Below are 20,392 nucleotides of genomic sequence, written 5' to 3'. Positions count from 1 at the left end.
AATTGACACTGTTCTTGTTCCTATTCCCACACTTAAGCATGACACCCCTCAAAGCACAGCTTTGGAGGAGCTTTGAAGTTTTAGATCCTTATCCAAGGCCAGTTTAAATAAGCTGTGGTCAGCTTTACACTTGGAAACACTTGTTCAGCTGTACTGATGCATGTATTTGTAGAGTCTGTCTGTGAACTTGAGCAATGAAATCACATGGATTACTGTGGATCTGTGCACTAAAACCCTTCACAGATGCCCCCAGTACAAGAGCACTGAGAGTGCTGGTGAGACATGGGGACAGGGACTGCAGGGTAGCTGAGGTGGTGAGATAAGGTGCTGAGTTCTTGAGTTGGCCTTGCTGCCAAAGGCTGACACTGCAAAATGGCCTGACGCCAGTCTGTAATGAGAAGTGGCTTTCTGTTTCAGGTGTAAAAAAACCCCTTATCTTAATCTCCTAATATCTGATGGGTTGAAGTGGTATTGGAATAAGAAATCTCTGGGGGAAAAAAATACATGCACTTTCATTCTATGCTTGAGCCATTCTATTGTATCCATGCTGAGGAGAAACAATTTTTACAAAGAAATTCAGCATCAGTGAGTATACCTTGATGGAGAGTGCACCTATGCAGAGCTCAGAGGACTGTGCTGTCGTGGATTGGCAGTGAATTATCTATGAAACTCTAATTGTATCATTAACGTTCTTGACAGGGGCAAACTGGGAGTATGTACCATAATCTCTGAACAGTGAGACTGTTCAGAGGTGTGGTGTTTTCATGTTTGATTGCATCTGTCCATTGAAGAGCATTTTCCTGTAGAATTAGGCAGAAATAGATCTCATTAAAAGAGACAAATTAGCCAAAAGTGAAAGAAACTCCCTGCTGGGTTCTGAAACCTAATGATTGGTTATAAGTCGGCAAGAATCTATTCCTGATGTTACTTTGTTAATTGATACACAGGTTAAGCCGTGTGGATTGAACCAGGAGTGCTTCTAGCTAAAGTAATGGCCAAGTCTTTCTTGCCTGCTTAATTCGCAACCCTGGAGACGTTATATAAGTTATCTTAGTAGAGGTCAATGAAGGAGAGAGCAGGGTAATTACTGAGATCAAGGGAAGAAGTTGACTGAAAGATACCTTCATGTTCACAAAATTTAGAAGTTGTAACAGACAAAGACATCTTTTAACAACAGAGGGAGAAATAAGAACCAAAAGCAGACTCTGTCCAACCATTGAGCATTCCTCATTGATCTGTGGTAAGGAGGGAGTTGTGGTCGTTTTCTGAATTGTGTCTGTGTTTGAGGCTTTTTCTAAACTGCAACAGAGCTGGTGGACTCTAGAATAAAGTTCTCATAAGCTTTGTATTTAAGAAACTTGATGCCGAGGTAGTAAAGTCAGAAATTTGTGCCAGGCTTAGGCTGTTGTCTGGCATGAGACTGAGCTAAGACTTATTCAAAGAAAAGTTATTTTCTTTTATACAATATTTTCCAATTTAATTTTGGTGGGGACAGTGCCAGTCTAGGAAAAAAAGAAAAACTGAGAACAACCATTTTCAAGTGATGATGTCAAGATTAAGCTTAAATGTAAGACAATGCACACATCTACTTTACTTTTTTCCTGTCATAATGGGGCTTGTAAACTTGGGTGTTTTTCCTTTAGAGTTTCATCTCCAGTTCAGTTGTTTTATAACTGATGGCAACATTTGTCATTTCATTACTCCTGGTTATGATGACTTGTGTGAGTTGCATTGCTCTAACAGATGTCTTCTCTGTGCTGCCTGACATCTTGAAACAGTTAGTGTCAGGTACCTGTTTGCTATTTGAGTTTACCATTGAGTGAAAGCTCTTAACATTTATTTTGCAAGCAGGCAGATTTGTCAACACTTGCATATGTTTTCACTATACTTCACTGCAAATGAACTTGAGTATGATTGTTCTAAATACACTAAGTAACCTATAAGTATCAGAATAGTCAGGGACTTTTTTGTCTGTTTGGTTTGGCTCACAGATTTTAAATTTGCTTTTTTTTCCCCAGTAAAGTCAAATGATCAGTGGAATGTTGTAGTTGGGTAAAAAACAGATCTGCAAAGTTAAACATTTGTTATGAGTAAATAGAAACATTAATTATGTATTTTTAAGTCTTGGTTTTTAACAGCTTTTCTTCATATTTTTTGGGAAACTTCTGGTCATTATAGAGTAATTAGCAAATGGCTATAAAATATAAAATGCTTCGCTGTAAGTTGGGCCATCAGTACAATTCCATCAACTAAACAGAATTGTATTTTCTTTCTACATTTCATATTTGTTCTTATGTAGAGAGTGATTAATATTTAAATGTGTTTTTTCTTTGAAAAAAGGATCCTAACAATGTTTAGTACTGTAGTCTTAAATTGTAGTTTCTCATGTTAACAAGTTTTTTCATGTGTTTCCACTTGCTCACATGGATCAAATAGGTCATTCTGAGAAACTGCCTGTTATCTAAGATTGTGGACAGAGTGGAATGAAAATGCTGTGCACTGCAGGTCAGGGAATTAATTTGCTGCAGAGAACCATAGGGAAGAAAGCTGGATCTATGCCAGTTCAGCAATGAATGTGTTGGGGATGCAGGATGCTTTCTCTGCAGCAGGGGAAGGCAAAATGAAGATGGCAGTAATTCATGATGACATCTCCTTCATTCTGCCCTCTGTAAATGGGGATTCCTCTTTTTATTTATTGAGAGTTGTTGCTAGGCTGGGGCAATACAGAATTTAAATTACTGGATATCAAAGTTGCCTTTTCATGGTGAATTTTGGTATTATTCTATAGTGAGCTAGGTTAAACTAGGAGCTCCTTGCCAAAGTTCATAGATGGGAATAATCCTATTGCTTTTCGAAAGTGGAGCCTCGTGAGTTGCACCCTCAGTTTGTGGATGATACCAAGTTGAGTGGAAGAGTTGATCTCTGGGAGGGCAGGAAGGCTCCCCAGAGCGATTGGACAGGCTGGATCAGTGGGCCAAGGCCAGTGCTCTGAGGTTCAATAAGGCCAAGTGCCAGGTCCTGCCCCTGTGTCACAACAACCCCTGCAGTGCTGCAGGCTGGGGCAGAGTGGCTGGAAAGGGTCTGGTGGAAAAGGACCTGGGGGTGCTGGTTGAGAGTGGCTGAACATGAGCCAGGTGTGCCCAGGTGGCCAAGAAAGACAATGGCACCTGGTCTGTGTCAGCAACAGTGTGGCCAAGCACAAGTTATTTGAGTAGCTGAGGCAACTGGAGATGTTTAGCCTGGAGAAGAGGCTCAGGGGAGAACTTACTGTTTTCTACAGGTATCTGATTTTGTATCCAGGTGGAGATGAGACTCCTCTCCCCAGTAACAATCGATAACTAGTGGAAATGGCCCAAGTTGTGTCAGGGGAGGTTCAGATGGGATATTAGGAAAACTTCCTTTATGAAAAGGGTTGTCAAGGATTGGAACAGGCTGCTCAGGACAATGGCTGAGTTGCCATCACTGGAGGTAATTAAAAGATGTGTAGATGTGGCACTTGGGCACATGGTTTATCAGTTGACTTGGCAGTGCTGGGTTAGTGGTTGGACTTGGTGATCTGAAAGGTCTTTTCCAATCCAAGCAATTCCATGGTGCTACATTGCCAGTGGGAAATAATCAGTTAGCTGATGAGGCAAAGAGAGTCTGAAAGCACAGCCTTTGGGATCTGTGTAAGATGGACTGGAGGGAAAGCCATAGAGGGGCTTTGGATCTCTAATGTCAGATAGCTGTGTGGCTTCTGAAGCCAGGACTTATGTCTGTACATTGAAAACCTGTTTGCTACATCAGGGAGTACACCACCTTGTTACTGGTTTCTTCTGTTAAAGTTGCTCTTAAAACCCTAAATACTCACTAACTGCTTTAATTACAAAAAAATCTTGCTTTATTTTTGGCATTAATTTGTGTTCATCAGTGACTTCTGATCGCCATAATGTGACTTTGAAGGAGTTCTGGAACTTAATATCAATCTAGAAAAGGTAACAAAGACTGTCATGGACTTAGAGGTTAAAATATTATCTGTTAAGGTCGTGGTGATATCATCACAGACCATATTGCCTTGGCTAGATTTTACTGTTAATTCCTAACATGGCTATTAAAGAGGCACTGAACAGCACAGGAAGTTACCTTCTTTGAGGAAGTCTTGCAAAAGACCTTAGAAGGGTCATAGTAAGTTTAATGTTGTGGAAGAGAAGCGTAAATTTATCAAGGACAAGTATAAAAGGGTGTGCAAGTTTGCTTTTTGTTGATCTAAACATATGTTTCATAGTATAAGAGAGATTAATTTCTTGGCAAAGAAGGTACTTCTTCTTTTGAGTACCTATTCCAGAAGCTAATGCAGCAGCTGATGTTAGCTTTATGCTCTGATTATTTAATATATGGCCAATTACTGATAGGCCAAAAATAAACCAACTTTTTTCCTCTTCTGTGGCTACCTACATACATTGTCTCACTACCACTCATTATCTTCCCTATCAAAATGAAGTAGAAGTGCTGTGTGTTATGTGAAACTCTGAGCTGTGTTTCCCAGGAAATGAGGAGTTTGGAGTAAATCCCAAAGCAGAATCTCTGCAGTGGCTGCTTGTGCTGCTGTAAAGCCTCAACAGAGTACCTGAAACAAAACTATGCACATCCCAGTACACAGATAAACCAAAAGATAACAGATAAAGCCACCAAAGGAAACATTAAAATCCGGAGGCTTTTATGTAGAAAGATGGATCAAGTGAAAGATTTACTACTTCAATTGCAACTAATTGATTTCTGTTGCTTAAATTAGAGCAAAATTTCAGTGCTACCATGTATCCAAACCCATTCGTTATTAGCTTACAAAGCAGAATACTGTAATTAAATAAATTGAATGTTTCTTGAAGCTCTCCTAAAGACAAGACTAATTTGCTTACAATGCTTTGGATAGCCTGTCTAAATTGGCTGGCATCCTTCCAGTTTTAAAGCAGCTGAGATCTGAAATTATTATGGGCACAAATATTCCAGATTTTTTATGTAAGTTACTCTGCTCTGGGTGTCATAAGAAGAATGGAAGAGGGAAGGGAAGTGGAGATTGTTGGTTTGTTTTGGTTTTTCTTCTGTAGGACGATAAAATAAACCCTGTAGAGCAGCAGAGAATTTGGGAAATTGCGCATCTTGAAACAGCAAAAGCAATTTAGCTTGTAGAAATCTTTCAGTATTTCTACATTATATATCTGGGTTCCATCAACTTTTCTTTCCGTAATCTTCCTGTATCCCTGCTAGACTAGGCAGGAAAAGATGGCTGTCTTTTTGATTGGCTTTTTCAGTTAGCTCTCTTGTAAGCAACGTGGGATTTAGATGGTGGTTGCTGCCACTATTCCCAATAAGCATCTCTTTTGGAAAGGCTGCTTGGGTAGGCACTCAGGCAGAGCAGTCAAGTCCACACACCACGGCTCGCTCAGCAGAGAGAGGCAAGAAGATTTTAACAAACCTTCTTGCAAGAAGGTGGTAGCAAATAGGTTTTCAGTGTACACAAGTCCTGGTTCAGAAGCCAGACAGCTCTTTCACATTAGAGATCCCAAGCCCCTCTGTGGCCTTTTGTATGATGAATTCCAGCAAAGGTTTATTCCAACACACCAAAGGGAATCTGGGACAAAAGACCAGACCGTGTGGTGTGTACAGGGTTAAATATGGGGTCAGGAACCAATGGTCTGAAGGCACAGGGGAGGTACAAAGGGCAGTGTCTTACAGGGGACATGGGGCAGGCCACCAGGGATACCACAGCCAATGGGCTAACAGGGAAAGGAGAAACCATGATGATTAGGGACAAATGAGGATAGCGAAACTGGGGTGGATCACATGGTGTTGCAAGTCACCATGAGCCAAGTCTTATCTTTCAGCGTAGGTGGAGACTCTGTGGTGTGTTCTTCCAGGGCAAGGCTCTGGGAGATTCCCCTGAGGGCTTCAAAAGTTTCCGCAGTCTCTGACACAATGACCAGCTTGCCTGTGTGAATCCAGACAACTCTATACAAACAACTGCTACTGGAGATGGAGCTATTGTGATTTATCTCCATTGGGAAGTGCATAATAATATAATTACCCATGGTATAACTTAGTACTACTGCACATATTAAAAAAATAGCTGACGCAAAGTTTGGCATACAGGGAGATGTATTGATAGATCTTGGATGCTCTGGAATAGAAGCATCTAGACATTATAGGAATGTTGAAGAAATGAGGAAGAATATTAAATGATTTTTAAGTGGGAAACAAATAAATTACATACTTAAACATTAGTCTATTGTAAAAAGTTGAATTATCTTCATTACATCATCTTGCCTTTAGTTGCAGTATTTAAGTGTATTAAGGTATCAAATTTCATTATGCTTGTAATAATTATCTCTTGAGATGATTTAGACAGAATCTTAGTGCTTTTTAACAGATGTAATAATTAGAAAAACAGACTAAAACCATGCAGCAGTTGCTTACCAGCTATGAGTCCTCTTTATTCCATTTGCATAAAATGTTCTTTGATACATCAGGAATTTTGAATATATATATATAGGTGATTATATAAGGGAAATTCAATCTGTCTTGTAGCTGCTGTCAAATAAGATTGTGTTAAAAAATAATCCATTAAAGTAAAATAAAATTTACGGAGGAAAGTTTTTCAATATGGCTTTTCTTCTTACTCAGTTTTGCTTTTTAGGAAAAAAAGCAAGAGAAAAATTGCATTTCCCCATATTAAAGTTGGGTGGCAAGTAAAATAAATTGGAATATCATGTCCTAAAATGAAATGCAATTGGATTACTTAAAGTCCTGATATAACCATATTTGAATAGTGTTCTTCTCAGAGTTCCCTGCCTTAATATTTCTCTGTATTTTGTGAAGCTTTTGTAAAATTTTAACTGGTAAGATTGCTTTTTACCACTGTATCTCTCCAGTGCAAAAAGGTCTTTGCAAACTTTGATTAATTCTCTGAAAACAGGAATCTGGCTTTTTCGTCCTAATGATAAAGACCAACCTGTATTGCTCTAGTGATAAAGTGAGAGCTACAAGCAAAGCACCTGGTCTCAAAATAGATCAGTAATAACAGATTTGAAATTCTTCATGAGTGACTCATGCCTTTCTACAATTTAAATGTTTTTATCCTCAGTTTCAGTCTTTGCTCTGTAACTTTGGGTAGGAGCTAGGTAGTTTAGGAGTTGTTTTTCTTATGAGACCTACTTTCAAAATACTTTGGTTTCCCAGGCAGACTTAGCTAAATAATGGTGAGAGAAGTATACTCAATACCACGAATTAAGAAGTGGAAGGAGAGTAGGAGACTTCCTATTATTCTGTTTTTTCTGATCCTAAAGTGTCATGCCAATTTGGATGTGATTGCTTGGCTAAGTCCCTGTTGTCCTGGAGAGACGAGGTGGTGACAGTGTTCTTCAGCCAGTGGTTCAGGATGGCGCAGCTGCAGCAGGGTGTGGGCATCTTTGCTCAGTTCTCTTCCAGGATTTGGACTTAAGTATTCCCTAGCGTAATTGCAATGAGAACTGAAGGTTGGTTTTTCCCTCAGTTCCTACAAGGGGCATCTCTTTGGATTCTAAGGGATCCTAAAGTGCCCCACTGATCCTGGCAGTACAACAGGCCCAGCAGAGCAAGGGGGAGATATCATCTGTAAAATCAGGTATTTTGTGTCAGCGTTTCTAGTTTTCTTTTCTTGTGTCTCTCATACCTGCTGGCCATGGTCTGTGTTGTGATGCTTGGAGGGGCTACAGGGCAGTTGGTTTTCAGTCTTATTTCTAGAGAAGGTGGTTGATTGGTACACTAACTTGGGTGTTTTAACTGTAGGAAATGGGTTTTTTTTTGTAACAACTTCATTGAAATGAAACATATTATCTCATGGCAGCCTTGCAAAAATACTGTATTGTGAAAGTGTTTTAGTTGTTAAAGCATCAAGGACCTTATACCATTGTGTAATAAATACCGCTGTTCATTAATTTATTTACTTATTTTGGATGAAGACAACTTTAATTATAGCCTTAATGTTAAGATTGTTTTGTGGCAACAGTAGGTGTAGCAGTCTGCAGAAATTGAAGAAAATGTGGACCATTCTTTTTAGCTAAAGTAGGTTTTTTGTCTTTTTTGATGGGGAACACTTTAAAGGGACAGGTTTCTTGAAAATTCCTGTCTTCTATTGTTCTTTAAATGCAGGTGAAAATACAATAGTAAAGTGTAGATTTAAAGCAATTCTCTCCGTTAAACAATTTTGTACAGACAGATGTGGTTGTATTTGTTTGAGAAACATTTTAAATAGAATATGAATTCTGTAAGTAGTGGAAGCGTAAGAGAGACAAAACATCTTTAATGAAAGCACTCAGCCTTTTTCATGCTCTCAATCTACCTTTATTATGTTAATCAAATTCCATACAGTTCCCAGCAGGGGTATGTGAAAATTATCTTTTCAAGTAAATGAATACAGATTATTTACTGCATATCAAGAAACTGGTTGTAGGTCTTTGATCATTGTCCTGGTGCAGAGGTAGATCAGAGCAGTTATTAAGGCTCTAATTTGTGTGGTGTCCCCTAATACTCCTGGGTGTCTGGGCGATGAGGTGGTAGATGAGTATGCCAGCCTTTGCCCGCCTGGGATTCAGGTGTGTAAACTGCTTTAGGTTACAGGATGACTTTAAATGTATTCAACCACAATGGTCTCAATATAATTCAGTTTCTAACAACTCCAGTGTACCCTGTCAGATGCTCTTTTTGGGAATAATGGGAGTGCCTATTGTTGGGGCTGGTGAGAGGAAATGGAAGAAGTATAATTCACTTGTACTTCTAGTTTATTTACTGATAAATACAGATAGCTGGTAACAAGCTCTTCATGTCATGCCCCCTCATTGGAAGTCCCATTAAAGCAGTCAAAGTTAAGTGCAAGTAATCTGAGAAACAGTTTCTAGGAAAAGTGAAAAGAGTCAAGTTTGCTTCTCTGGTTTCTGTGCAGTATTCCCCTCTGTTTTCACGGTGTGTATGAAGACCATAAGAGTTAAATACTGGAGTTTTGCACCTTGGTTAAGGGAGCTTCACAAAATAGGTTTATATGTATTGATTGTTATAGCAGCAATATTAGTGGTAGTGCCTTGTGTACTTGGATGTGTGCAGCAGGTGATGGATAAAACCATCAAAGAAGCTTTTATCATCCAAGAGAGAAGTAAGAAATGAAATTACAGAGACTTCTCAGAACATCACAGAGATCACACAGTCTTGTGCAGTTGCTTGCCGACCCAGAGGTGGTGTATGCAAATGTAGACAAGGATAAAGACCTTGGTGCAAGACCTTGGAACAGGCCAGACTTAACAAAACAAGAAATAGAAATCACTACAGGATTTGATTTATGTCTTTGGAACAGACTAGATCTTTTGCAGCGTTAGAATTGCTGTAGTTCAAAATAAATACGCTTCAAGCAAACAGAAAAGGTGCTTTAAAAAAAGCAAAATATATATTAAGTAGGGTAGTGAAAGATTTTAAGTTTGGCAATGTATCTTTGTGTAGAAAACTTGTAGTGCTGTTTTATTAGATGAGAGAAGATGTACTATGGTAGAACTATGCAACTCAGTGTAATTAGTAATTGAGATATCAAGAGGTTTTTTTTGGTTGCACTGAGAGGAGGAACTGAAAAAGCAGAGGACTTTCACAGTGCTACAATATGCTTACATAGATAGAGGTTTGAAACAGTTGAATTTTAGGCCTTCAAATATTTGGAGTATAGCAAGTTTTTGAGCTGCAAAGAAATATAAAACAAGCAACTACTCTATGCTGTAAGGTGTACGTGTAATGTTGATTGATTGGCTTAAGTAGACACTTGTCAGCTTTTAGCAATAGCCTGTTGGCTAAAAAATTTTTCAAAGGCCTTGTAACAAAGAGAACTTTGGCTTTGATTGTTATGGCGTGAGTTTTATCAACTTTTATGTCTCTGCCTTCACTGAGACTGATAATGAAATAAAAAACTCATGGAACACCTCTCAGTTGCCCTGTCCAGTTATTGGTAATTAGATCCAACAGTACCTCACTAATAAACCTTTTAGAAAAAATGTTTTCTGTGCAAACAGTATATATGGTATTCTGTGTTTGGTTTCAGGATAATGTTCTGAACATCATAAACCAAATCATGGATGAATGCATTCCACATGAACGGGCCAACCGAGACTTTTGTGTTAAGTTTCCAGAGGAAATACGCCATGACAACCTTGCAGGACAGCTTTGGTTTGGAGCAGAGGTAGGTCTGTCATACTTCTGATGTTTGGGATTAATAGACACTTTTTTGTAATATATAACGCCACCAGTACCTTTTCAGACTTTTCTAGAAGAGGTACAAAAAATTTACCAAACAAAGTAGACAAGAGAGCTTGCTCTGAGTGGGTGCTCAGATAAATGGAGCCCTCTAACTGTGGTTTTGGTTGGGCTAGCAGCATACAAGGTTATTTTCATAATTGTGTACTGTCAGTATTCTGTAGTGAAAAACTATTCTTTTGTGGATTACTATCTGAATGATTTTTTTTCCTGTTCAGCAGTCTTGTGTTTTGAAGATCTTAGAAACAAATAGAAGTGTCCTAGGGAGTTTTCTCAGGACAAAAGTTCATCTGTAACAAGTGACATGCATGCTGTCACTTTATTTAATGTCTGTTAATGTTGTGCTATAACTCATCCTAAATACGCAACTTCAGGCTGTCATTTGCTGCACATAACTTCCTGGTTTCATGTGTATGCCAAAAATAGAATAGCTCCTGTGCAGAACACTGAAGTCCACTTTTCTTCTCTTACCTTATTCTTCTTTCTCTTAAAGACCTGCTTCTAGAGCAGAGTCTGTAGGAACAAGGTGGTTTTGTAGTGAATAAGCTTCTGTTATTTTAACCAAACGAACCCTAAAGTATCAGAACAAAAGGCTGTGATATGCCAGATATTTATTTATTTATTTATTAGTACTGATGTCTTTGGCTAAAAAACGACAGCAACAAAAAAAATCATTATGGTATCTTCAGTGGTAAACTCTTCACTTTTTGCAGCCTGAAGATGACTTAAGGTGGCACCATGGATTTGTTGAGACTTGAGGGGGAATTAGTCTAGACATCCCAGCACTCAACAGTGCATTGTGGTCTTGTTTTCAGTGTTGCGTCTCCTCTATTTGAAGCAATCCTTGGCCTCCTGTTAATGTTCTTTTTTTTTTTTTTTCCTCTGCCAGTTTTTTCCATTCTTTTTCAAGTGCATGTTCTCCATGAAGATTTCCTGTCTTGTTCAGTCCAGTGTGCCTCCATATGTTCTGTTTCTGAAACTTGCTTTGACAGTTGTTAATTGCAGGCTCCTGTGAGTCAGAGAAGTTTCAGATAGAATTTACAAAATTAATTTGGTATGTCAATGCATTGTAATCCTGTCCTCAGTCTTGGTTTATTCACTGCTGTGTTATATAAGCTAAACCTGTTTCCAAATCCAACTTTACTGTGTAACCATCAGGCTGGAAAGACCTGTTGGTTTCAGAGAAAATAACATATGCAGTGATGATGTAATGCCAACTCCTACTGCTGTAGGCACTGTGCTCCTGTAAATTCATCTAGCAAGAAGGTTGTATGAGCTTTATGAGTACACACTTCTGTCCTTGTCAGTACAATCACTGAGTTATCAGATTGAGAATACCTATCAGCAGGTAACATTTACTTTATGCATACTTCCCACAAATACTGCTTTGGCTGATAAGAAGTAAGAACATGATCTTCTCTAAGTGCCCTCAAATCAATGCATCAGGCTGCTGAGAAAGGATCCCTTCTGGGATTGCAGGTCCCTCCTGCTGAGTTGCAGGCATGGCTCCCGTCCACAGGATGCCAGGGAGAGGGGGGATAACACACCCACAAATGGGAGATTTAAAAAAGGAAAAAAAATCCCTAATCTTTGAGGACAACCTCGTATATTCTCAATTAATAGAAGTATTTCTATTATTGAAGCAGCTGTGATTTATATTGGTTCTCATTGTCTTCCAAATGTATCCATAAAAGAATAAATCCAGCGGTTTTTAGTGGCAAGATTTAAAAAAAAGTTTTAATTATATATTACATTAAAAATCTACCCTTAATGTCATTATCAGCTGGTCAGAGAGAATCCATGTATAATGCCTGGAGCAAGGAGTCTCTTAAATAGCTGCTTTCCAGACACTGGAAGGGAAGAATCACTTGGTGACCTGATTTTTGTATATAATGAAATATATCATGATTTCTGTGGGAAGCAGGATACTGGCCTATCTGGATCTCTGTGTAATAGCCATCATGAGCAGTTTCACTGTAAAAGACATCACAGTTGCAGAATTTTTGTTCTTTTTATAAGGAATGGATTTATTTTACAAAATCAAGCAGTCTAGCCCAAATCAAAACAATCCATGGACTGTAGTTTTGCTAGATTCCCATCTGTTACACAAGCAATCTGTGTGTGCATAGAGGGTCTATCCTACTAATGCTTATTGCCTAACTGGTGGGAGAATAGCTTTAGTTCTTCTGTCAGCACCGTGCTTTTTGTACTTCAACCTTCTCCTCTTTTCATGTCGCCCTGGCTGAGCTGCTCCCTAACCTTTTCTGTGAAAGCTCTTGATTCTTGACATATCAGCCTTAAATCTTTCACTTGTTTAATAATTGGCAGTCAACTGGGACTAAGTAATGCCCTTGATCAAAAGCACATCTTATTAAATAGCACATCTTGTGCTTTGTTTTTAAGTATAAAAGTATTTTTACTTTGTAAAAGCTAACATTTTATCTCTTTGTATCTTTCATAGTGTTTGGCTGCTGGTTCAATTATTATGAATCGAGAAATTGAGAGTATGGCTATGAGGCCCTTGGCCAAGGATCTGACCCGAAGCCTAGAGGAAGTCAGAAATATCATTCGTGACCAGGCCTTAAGGGATTTGAACCTCTACACAGAAAAAATGAAAGATTCCCTCAAGCATTTTGATGTTCTTTTTGCTGAGTTCGAATTAAGGTAAAAGAGATGAAGTAAATGTGTTGTAAGCCATGTCTTGGCCACTGCAGCTGTTTTGGAAATTGGCTGTTTCACTCTGTATTCTTTGAGTGGAAAAAGGATGTAATTTTTTTATTCTTGTATTTGAATTCCATAGTAATTTGTTGTATTGTTAGATTTTTCTTTCCAGTGTAGCAATAATGAAAACTAAATAGCTTTTTAGCAATCAACATTTGCTCTCTCCAGCTAAACTATAATCCCCCATTTGCATACTGGCATATGGCATTTGAGGGAGAATTTCCAAGACACAAAAGGAAACCATGAATCTCTTAATGTTTTCTTTGTCAGAGAAAGGCAACAAATAGGGGTTGTTTAAAAAGAAAAGAACAATAACAAATATTCTGGAGGCTATGAGGTTTTGTTTTTCTGTGCTTAGTGATACAGGCAAGATGTACTCAGCGAATTTAAGGAGGCAGATTGAGTTCTGATGGAGGAGGTGCTTTTACAGAGCCATAATTAACCACAGGAACTCACTGTTTTGAAAACTTGTGATTGAAAAATTAGTTTCAAGTTTATAGCTTAATTAAAAATAACTGCTTTTTAGGGTGATGCTATTTTGCATCAAGGGTCACATTGACCAGTCTTGCATTGTGCTTCATAGTGCAGCCAGCTACCTGCCTGTGTGTTGGATGTTTGTGGTGCTGGCCACAGACAAGATAATGGGCAAGATAATCTATGGATCTAATACGATACAGTCACTGTTGCCCTTAGCAGAACATGTTTCTTAGAATTGGGTAGTCTTCTAATATTTCATGGGAACACCCCAAGGACTGTCATGTCCCACATTACTGCTTGCCCTTCCTCAATATTGTTATTATCTTGTGTTCTTTTACTCAGGTAAGCAGTTATTTTCTGATTAGAAAAGGCATCATTATTTTGTTACATTGAAAACACTTTAATTGAAAACATTGTCTAAAAACATGGCTTTAAGTGTGGATTTGAGTGCAGACACAATGACCATTAGTAACTGGTTCTTGACAGTGTCTGTGCAGCTTTTGGCCTATCAATACCAACTCTCTGTATACAGCATTTTTCTTTACCGTTGTTTTGCAAACAGCTTCTTCCCTTTCTGTGTTACTTGTATTCTACAAATGACCAATTAAGTAATACAGTGACAGAAAACCACTAAACTTTTACCAGTGTTTCTTAGCTTGTTGAACTAGCTTTTGCTAGTAATTCCACAAAGAAATGGGGTCAAATTTTAAGTGTCATAAACTGTCTCATCTGGGTGACTGAGTTTCACTAATCTAATTTCAGGTAAAACCTTTGTAGATAAAATGTTTAATTTAAGTCAATTTTTTTTTAATTGAGGAAATGCAGAGTAAACTATTCTGTCATTAAGATGATGCAGTAAAGATCCTTTGAAGGCCCTGTGCCTCCCAGTAAAGAGTTCTGGTATCTAAATGTACTATCATAATCATATCATTATATCATAAATGTGCTATGTAATTATAATATTTCTAAATTACTACTGACTTCCGCTGCCTCAATTCCACTACAATAAGTAATTTGGCTGTGTTTCTCATAGATTCTTACACAGTACAGTTTTCATAATGAGTGCTGTTGAAATAAATACAAATTGGTACAGGAAATAATTTTAGGTTTCCAAGATGATTTGTCCTAGGTTTGGTTTTATTTATAATCTTACTTGTTAAAGTGTGTGAAACAGTGGTATGTTATTTTACAATTTTTGTAGTTATGTGTCAGCCATGGTACCTGTGAAGTCTCCAAAAGAATACTATGTACAGCAAGAGGTTATCGTACTGTTCTGTGAAACTGTGGAGAGGTAAGTTAAGGACTAGATCTTAATATCTGTGTTTACTTTCTCTCTGAGTTTTTATAGAAGTACATTAACTATAATCTTGAAGAATTGTTGTAAAACACCAATTTTTTTGCTTTTCTAGTGAGTATCCAAATACCAAGTTCAAAGGTATTAAGTATGCTTGCCTGGCACAAGCATGTGTTTTGGTTCTTTCTACATTAGAAAAACCACAAAACAAAACACAAGAGTTAATAATCCAACAATAACGTATTGTTGATATGCCTAGTTATAGATGTGTACATGAAGCATTTAAATAAGCTAAATCTGTTCAAGGCATCAAGACTTAATGATATTTCATGCAAGAATACATGGGTAGATGATTCAAATCATCTATGAACCTCCAGTGTTTATCATAAGGAACTCATAAAAGCTCTTTAAAATATCAAAGGACTGGTCTTTGGCTCTATATGTAGGAAGGGATGATGATGTAAGAAATCAATTCAGCAATTTGTAAGTTCTTCTAGAAGTATAAGGTGCAAAGAAAAGTGTGAATTTGTGTTGAAAAACTTTTTTTTCTTCCCCCTTGTGACAGATTAACTAGCCTGCAGGTGGGCAGTAAAGGGGAACAGCATGTGAAATACTCAGCCTAAGTGGGGTTTTAGGCAGTGCAGCACTATTCTTAAAAGAAAATTAGTGAATTATGTTCTGTGTAGAATTACTAGACACCAGTTGACTGTAAAATGCCCTTAGAATAAGTGTTGGGTTTACTGTCATGTTAGGAGAACTTGTGAAGTAGGACCCTGTGTCTGGTGTGGGCGATCCTTTCATTAAGGAATGGGGGAGTACAGAGCCCTCTACTACAATCTGTACATGACACCAAGATCAGGGGTGTTTCAGGCATTTTGGGAGAGAGGATTACATCTCAAAAAAGGTCACAAGTAAGAGGAATTACCTTCCATCAGTCGGAGAGCTGTTACACATACACACGCTCACCGATGGCATACACATGTCCAGCAGAGGCCACAAAGATGATGAGGGGTCTGGAGCACCTCTTAGAGAGGCTGTTTAGAGGAGAGAAGGCTGAGGGGATCTGATCAGTGCACACAAACATTGCAAAGGTGGGTGTCAAGAGGATGGTGCCAGACTCTCCCGTGGTGCCCAGGGACAGGACAGGGAGTGATGGCAATAAATTACAACACGAGAAGTTCACATCAATGACAGGAAGAATTTCTCTACTTTGAGGTGGCAGAACAGCTGCCTATGGATGTTGTGGATCTCCCTCTCTGGAGACATTCCAAACCCACCTGGATGTGTTTGTGTGTCACCTGCTCTAGATGAGCCTGCCTGGCAGGAGGGTTGCACTGGGTGGTCTCCAGAGGTCCCTCCCAACCCTGACAATTCTGAGATTGTTAATTTTCCCAGTAGGAGGAAAAAGATGGTTTCTTACTTACAGCTTTGGAAAATCTGTCTGAGCTGTAGGAACGAGCAAGGAGCGAGGATAGGCCACACACCAGTGTGTCTGTCCAGTGTTGGCACCAACCAGGGTTTGCTTTGTGGTCGTCCCATCCACCACCAGCAGTAGTGGCTGGACAAGTGCTGACAAGGAAGAACAAAAAGTTATTTCCATTCTTTTGGGAACCAAAAGCAGGACTAATATGCAGTTTTCAATGCAATCTGAAGCACTGATATGAGCAAGTCAGAGAAGAAATTTGAGGATGGAATGAAACATATGGTGAAATCTGGAAATGGTGAAGAAACCTGGAAAATACAGCCAAGTAAAAAATCCAAACAAAATGGCATTTAGTTTAAAAGAGGCTTAAGACATTTGAGAAGTTATTTGAGGACAGTGAAGTCTCCCCTAAGTATTAAGTTCTTACACTCCAGTAAGTTACTGTGTAGAACTGGGCTGGTCTTGGGTGGGTTTTTTTAGTTTTTTTGTTAGTTAAAGGGGAGATTGACCTTGATAATTAGAGCAATTTTATATGAAAAGGAAACCAAGTACTTTCCCCTAATACTTTAAAAATGTTTCTTTTATTTGAAAGATTGTCAGCACCAGTAGTTTTTCAGTATCAAAATGGAGCTTGACATGAAATAGTAAATAGAGAAAATCTTATAAAACTGAATTGGGTGTTGAATGACTATAAAAGCTTTGTGTTCAAAGGGATTTTTTTCTTGCATTTATGTTTTTGTTATACTATTTCTTCTTTAAAGCAGAAACTTAAGCAATCAGTTATATGTATAGTGGATTAGATTGTACAAAACCAGCACATGTGTGTACAAAGCATGGCACATGCTGCCAGTTTGGTTTGGCTTATAACAATTTCTTCAAATATTTCCTTAGTGAAATGTGTTCTTTGAACTTTGATGCCTTCCTAAATTATTTTATTCTTCTGCTTAGAGCCTTAAGGCTTGGATACCTCACTCAAGATATGATAGATGACTATGAGCCAGCTTTAATGTTTACAATTCCAAGATTAGCCATTGTATGGTGAGTAATTTTTAACTACTCTCTGCTCTGCCCCATTTAAAGGCTTATTGAAGATTTGAAAATCTCCATTTAGAATTTTGATGGACTGTCTTTCACCCGAGTTTGCATTAACATTCTTAAAAAGGGTTGAGGAGGGGGAGGATTGTTTTGTTCTAAATCATTACCAGTTTAATGTAGAATAGCAAGAAAAAAAAAATGATGATAGATCTCTACATAGAGAAGGCAGGAACAATTGATCAGGCATCCTGCAGAAAAATTTAAAAATTAGAAATATCAGTCTTTGCAGTGTCATACTTTTGGAAATATTTTTTGAAAGCACATATTTGGTGACATTCAAAAATAGGATGACATAAGGATACAAGTCTTGAAAACTACAAATTTTCAATTAAATTTGTGCGTTTTTCTCAATGACTCTGGGGTTCAGAAGGAATGATCATGGCAAACTGCTTTGTAACTGTTGAGTTAGGCTTAATTCACTTAAAGGAAAGTATTAATATGTGTAACTTTTGTGTAGATTTGTGCCCTGTATTGACCACTCAAGGTGACTAAAGTATAACAGTGTTTTTGCTTCATGCAGTTTTTGCAATATTGAACAAATCAGATGCGTTTTTCTTAATGAGTCTTCATGGTTTACTAAGGCAGCAGTTTTTCTGGAGAAAAGCCAGCATATTTTTAATATTTTACCATTGCGAATGTTTTAAAGTTAGCTAATATAAGTAGGATAATTGAGGGAAATATAAAACCTCAAATCCTGAGTGTAATACACTTCTCCTCAGGAAATCCCTGTGGCCTGTTGTTCCTGTTAAAACGCATATTGTCTCTAACTGTCATTCTAAAAATAATAACAGTAATAATCTGATTATTGGAAGACAGCAGGAATGTGAGAACTCAGTTTGAAGTTGCTGGAAGACGCAGTGAAGGAGAACACATCATGACTAACTGGAAAACCAGGGCTCGCTGGTAAATAGATCATGTCTATCCCAAATTACGAAGAGGGATAGAGAAGGGAAAGAGGTTTAACTGCTCCTAATTATCCAGTGATAAGAAAAGAAATTACTGCCATGTGAAGTTCCACAGAATAACTACCCCATCCGTATACAAGATGGGGAAGTGGCATCTTCTTTATCTGGAAGAGGCACAAGCCTTGTACGAAATATTAAGACTTAGTTTTTAGTTCTTTACAGTTCTACAGCTATATTGAGGCTTTGATTCAGAGCTCTTTCTAATGTTACATGTATACAGAAGCCATTTCATAGTTTCTCTTTTTTTGTAGTGCTCTAGCCCACTTTTTTTTTTTTTTTTGCCTAATTTCTTCAGAGAGTTAAATTCAGTGGCAAGCAAACTGCCTGAAAGCCAAAGGAACAGTAACTTGGCATGCTGTAGAAGTTTGAGGAGAGTAGCCTTGAGCTTTCACTGAGCAAAGTAGTAACATTTGCTTATGCAGAACATAAGAGACATGAGTCAGCAATAACTGCTTCACTTTGTGGCAGCCTGCTTGTTGAAGCATGGAAAGCACAGAAAAAAAAGATAAAATTATGTATTCTTGGCAACAAGATAATTTGTCTTAAGCCACACAAAAAAAGTGACTTACTTACAAAGGAAGCAACTTTTTCTGTCTCTCATCTCCTCTTCCCTGCTCCTGCCCTCAAAACCCTAATCCCTTGGTGGTTTTTTTTTAGTACTTCAGAGGAATTCATATAGCTTGTGACATCAGCTTTGCTGTTGTGTCTCAGAGAGCCTTTGGTGGTCACACAGGTGGCTTGCCAGGGAAAAACTGGTGACCAGAAGACTTTGACAGTCTTGTTAGCAAAGGGTTACACTGGATGATTTGAATGCTGGATAGCTCTCTGAAGAAATACGTAATTTGAGTTTAACAAAAGGAATATGCCTTTGAAATACTTTGGGTAACAGAGCACTGACACTATGGACAGGAAGGGGAAAATGGCCTAGGAAAAAGAAAACTGATGTATTCTCAACTGTGACAATGGGTTGCCTTTGGGAAACATATATTGGTTTTGCAGTGAGCAGAGGATTACATAGTTGTAAGCAGAGTGGTGCCTGGTGGGAATCCACTCTCAGGACACAGTATAGTATGGCTTAGCAGATCTGAAGGTAGATTTTGTTTAGCCTGTGACACACAAACAGGTATGGGCAGTGGTGATTTGGTCAGGAGGCGCTACTGAGATATCAGCAGTGAAGTACCTGGGGGCTCTCAGAATTGTGAATTTACCTATTTCCAGGGAAATGTACAATTTAGAAGCGTGGATTTTTTCTAAATATGTTTTATGTGATTAAGAAAATCTGTTTCCTTTTTTTACCATGTATCAATAGCAGGTTATATTTATCTTGGAGGTAAAACTAGGAGCTCAGGAGACAGCTACCTTTACCTGGAAATTATTTAGACTGGCTATGAAAAGCCATCTGCAATATCTCAAATCAGTGGACTTTCCCCAATGTACTTGATAATAGGTTTCCTTTGTGAGTTTTTTTGGTTTGTGGATTTTTTTTTTCAGCTGCAGCAATAAAATAAATGTGTTCTTCCTTTTATGCCTCCATTGCTTTTTCTGCCATATATAACAAAGAGGAACAGAGTGGAGGGGATCTTCCTGCTGTTACTTTAAATAGCGTCTAATTCTACTTGTGGGTGAATAAGACAAAAATAAGATAATGAGATGTTGTAGTTAAATGTTGTTCTAATGTTTATGTACAGTTGCTTTTCTGACTATTCAGTGGTTGCTCTGTGTAATAAAATTTTCATTTTTGTGTGTGTTCATGCATGTATTTGAATTACAGTGGCCTTGTTGTCTACTCCGAGGGACCATTAAACTTGGATCATAAACCAGAAGATATGTCTGAACTCTTCAGACCTTTTCACACTTTGCTAAGAAAAATAAGGCAAGTAATAAAAGGTAGTTGTAATTGCCTCTCTTTTGAAGTGAAAATCAGAGGCCTGAAAACTCATAAATGCTTAAAAAAATGTTTCTGTTTGCTATGTTAACCATAAACTGCATTTTCCTCTCATCAGCCTGATATACTCATGAAATAACTAAATGTACTTTTTGATTTCATGGTAGTGTTCTGAACTTCTAATTTCTACAATAGTTTCTTTTTTTTTAAGTATAATTTTATAGCATTTCATG

At 38.1% G+C, this 20,392-nt stretch overlaps 1 protein-coding gene across 6 annotated transcripts in view; it reads left to right on the top strand.

The window, feature by feature from the left end:
- Positions 1-20,392, top strand: part of ZFYVE28 (zinc finger FYVE-type containing 28) — a 146,010-nt gene that overhangs the window by 75,687 nt on the left and 49,931 nt on the right. For all 6 annotated transcript variants that reach the window (XM_066317384.1, XM_066317382.1, XM_066317381.1 and 3 more), the window contains exons 3-7: positions 10,088-10,225; positions 12,761-12,963; positions 14,699-14,788; positions 17,163-17,252; positions 20,046-20,147. In XM_066317384.1, the coding sequence (XP_066173481.1) occupies positions 10,088-10,225; positions 12,761-12,963; positions 14,699-14,788; positions 17,163-17,252; positions 20,046-20,147 (623 nt within the window). The remainder of the gene's footprint in view (positions 1-10,087; positions 10,226-12,760; positions 12,964-14,698; positions 14,789-17,162; positions 17,253-20,045; positions 20,148-20,392) is intronic.

Source organism: Sylvia atricapilla, chromosome 4, assembly GCF_009819655.1.
Source record: "Sylvia atricapilla isolate bSylAtr1 chromosome 4, bSylAtr1.pri, whole genome shotgun sequence".
In the NCBI taxonomy this organism is placed as follows: Eukaryota; Metazoa; Chordata; class Aves; order Passeriformes; family Sylviidae; genus Sylvia; species Sylvia atricapilla.
This window is presented reverse-complemented; position numbering and strand designations above follow the sequence as displayed.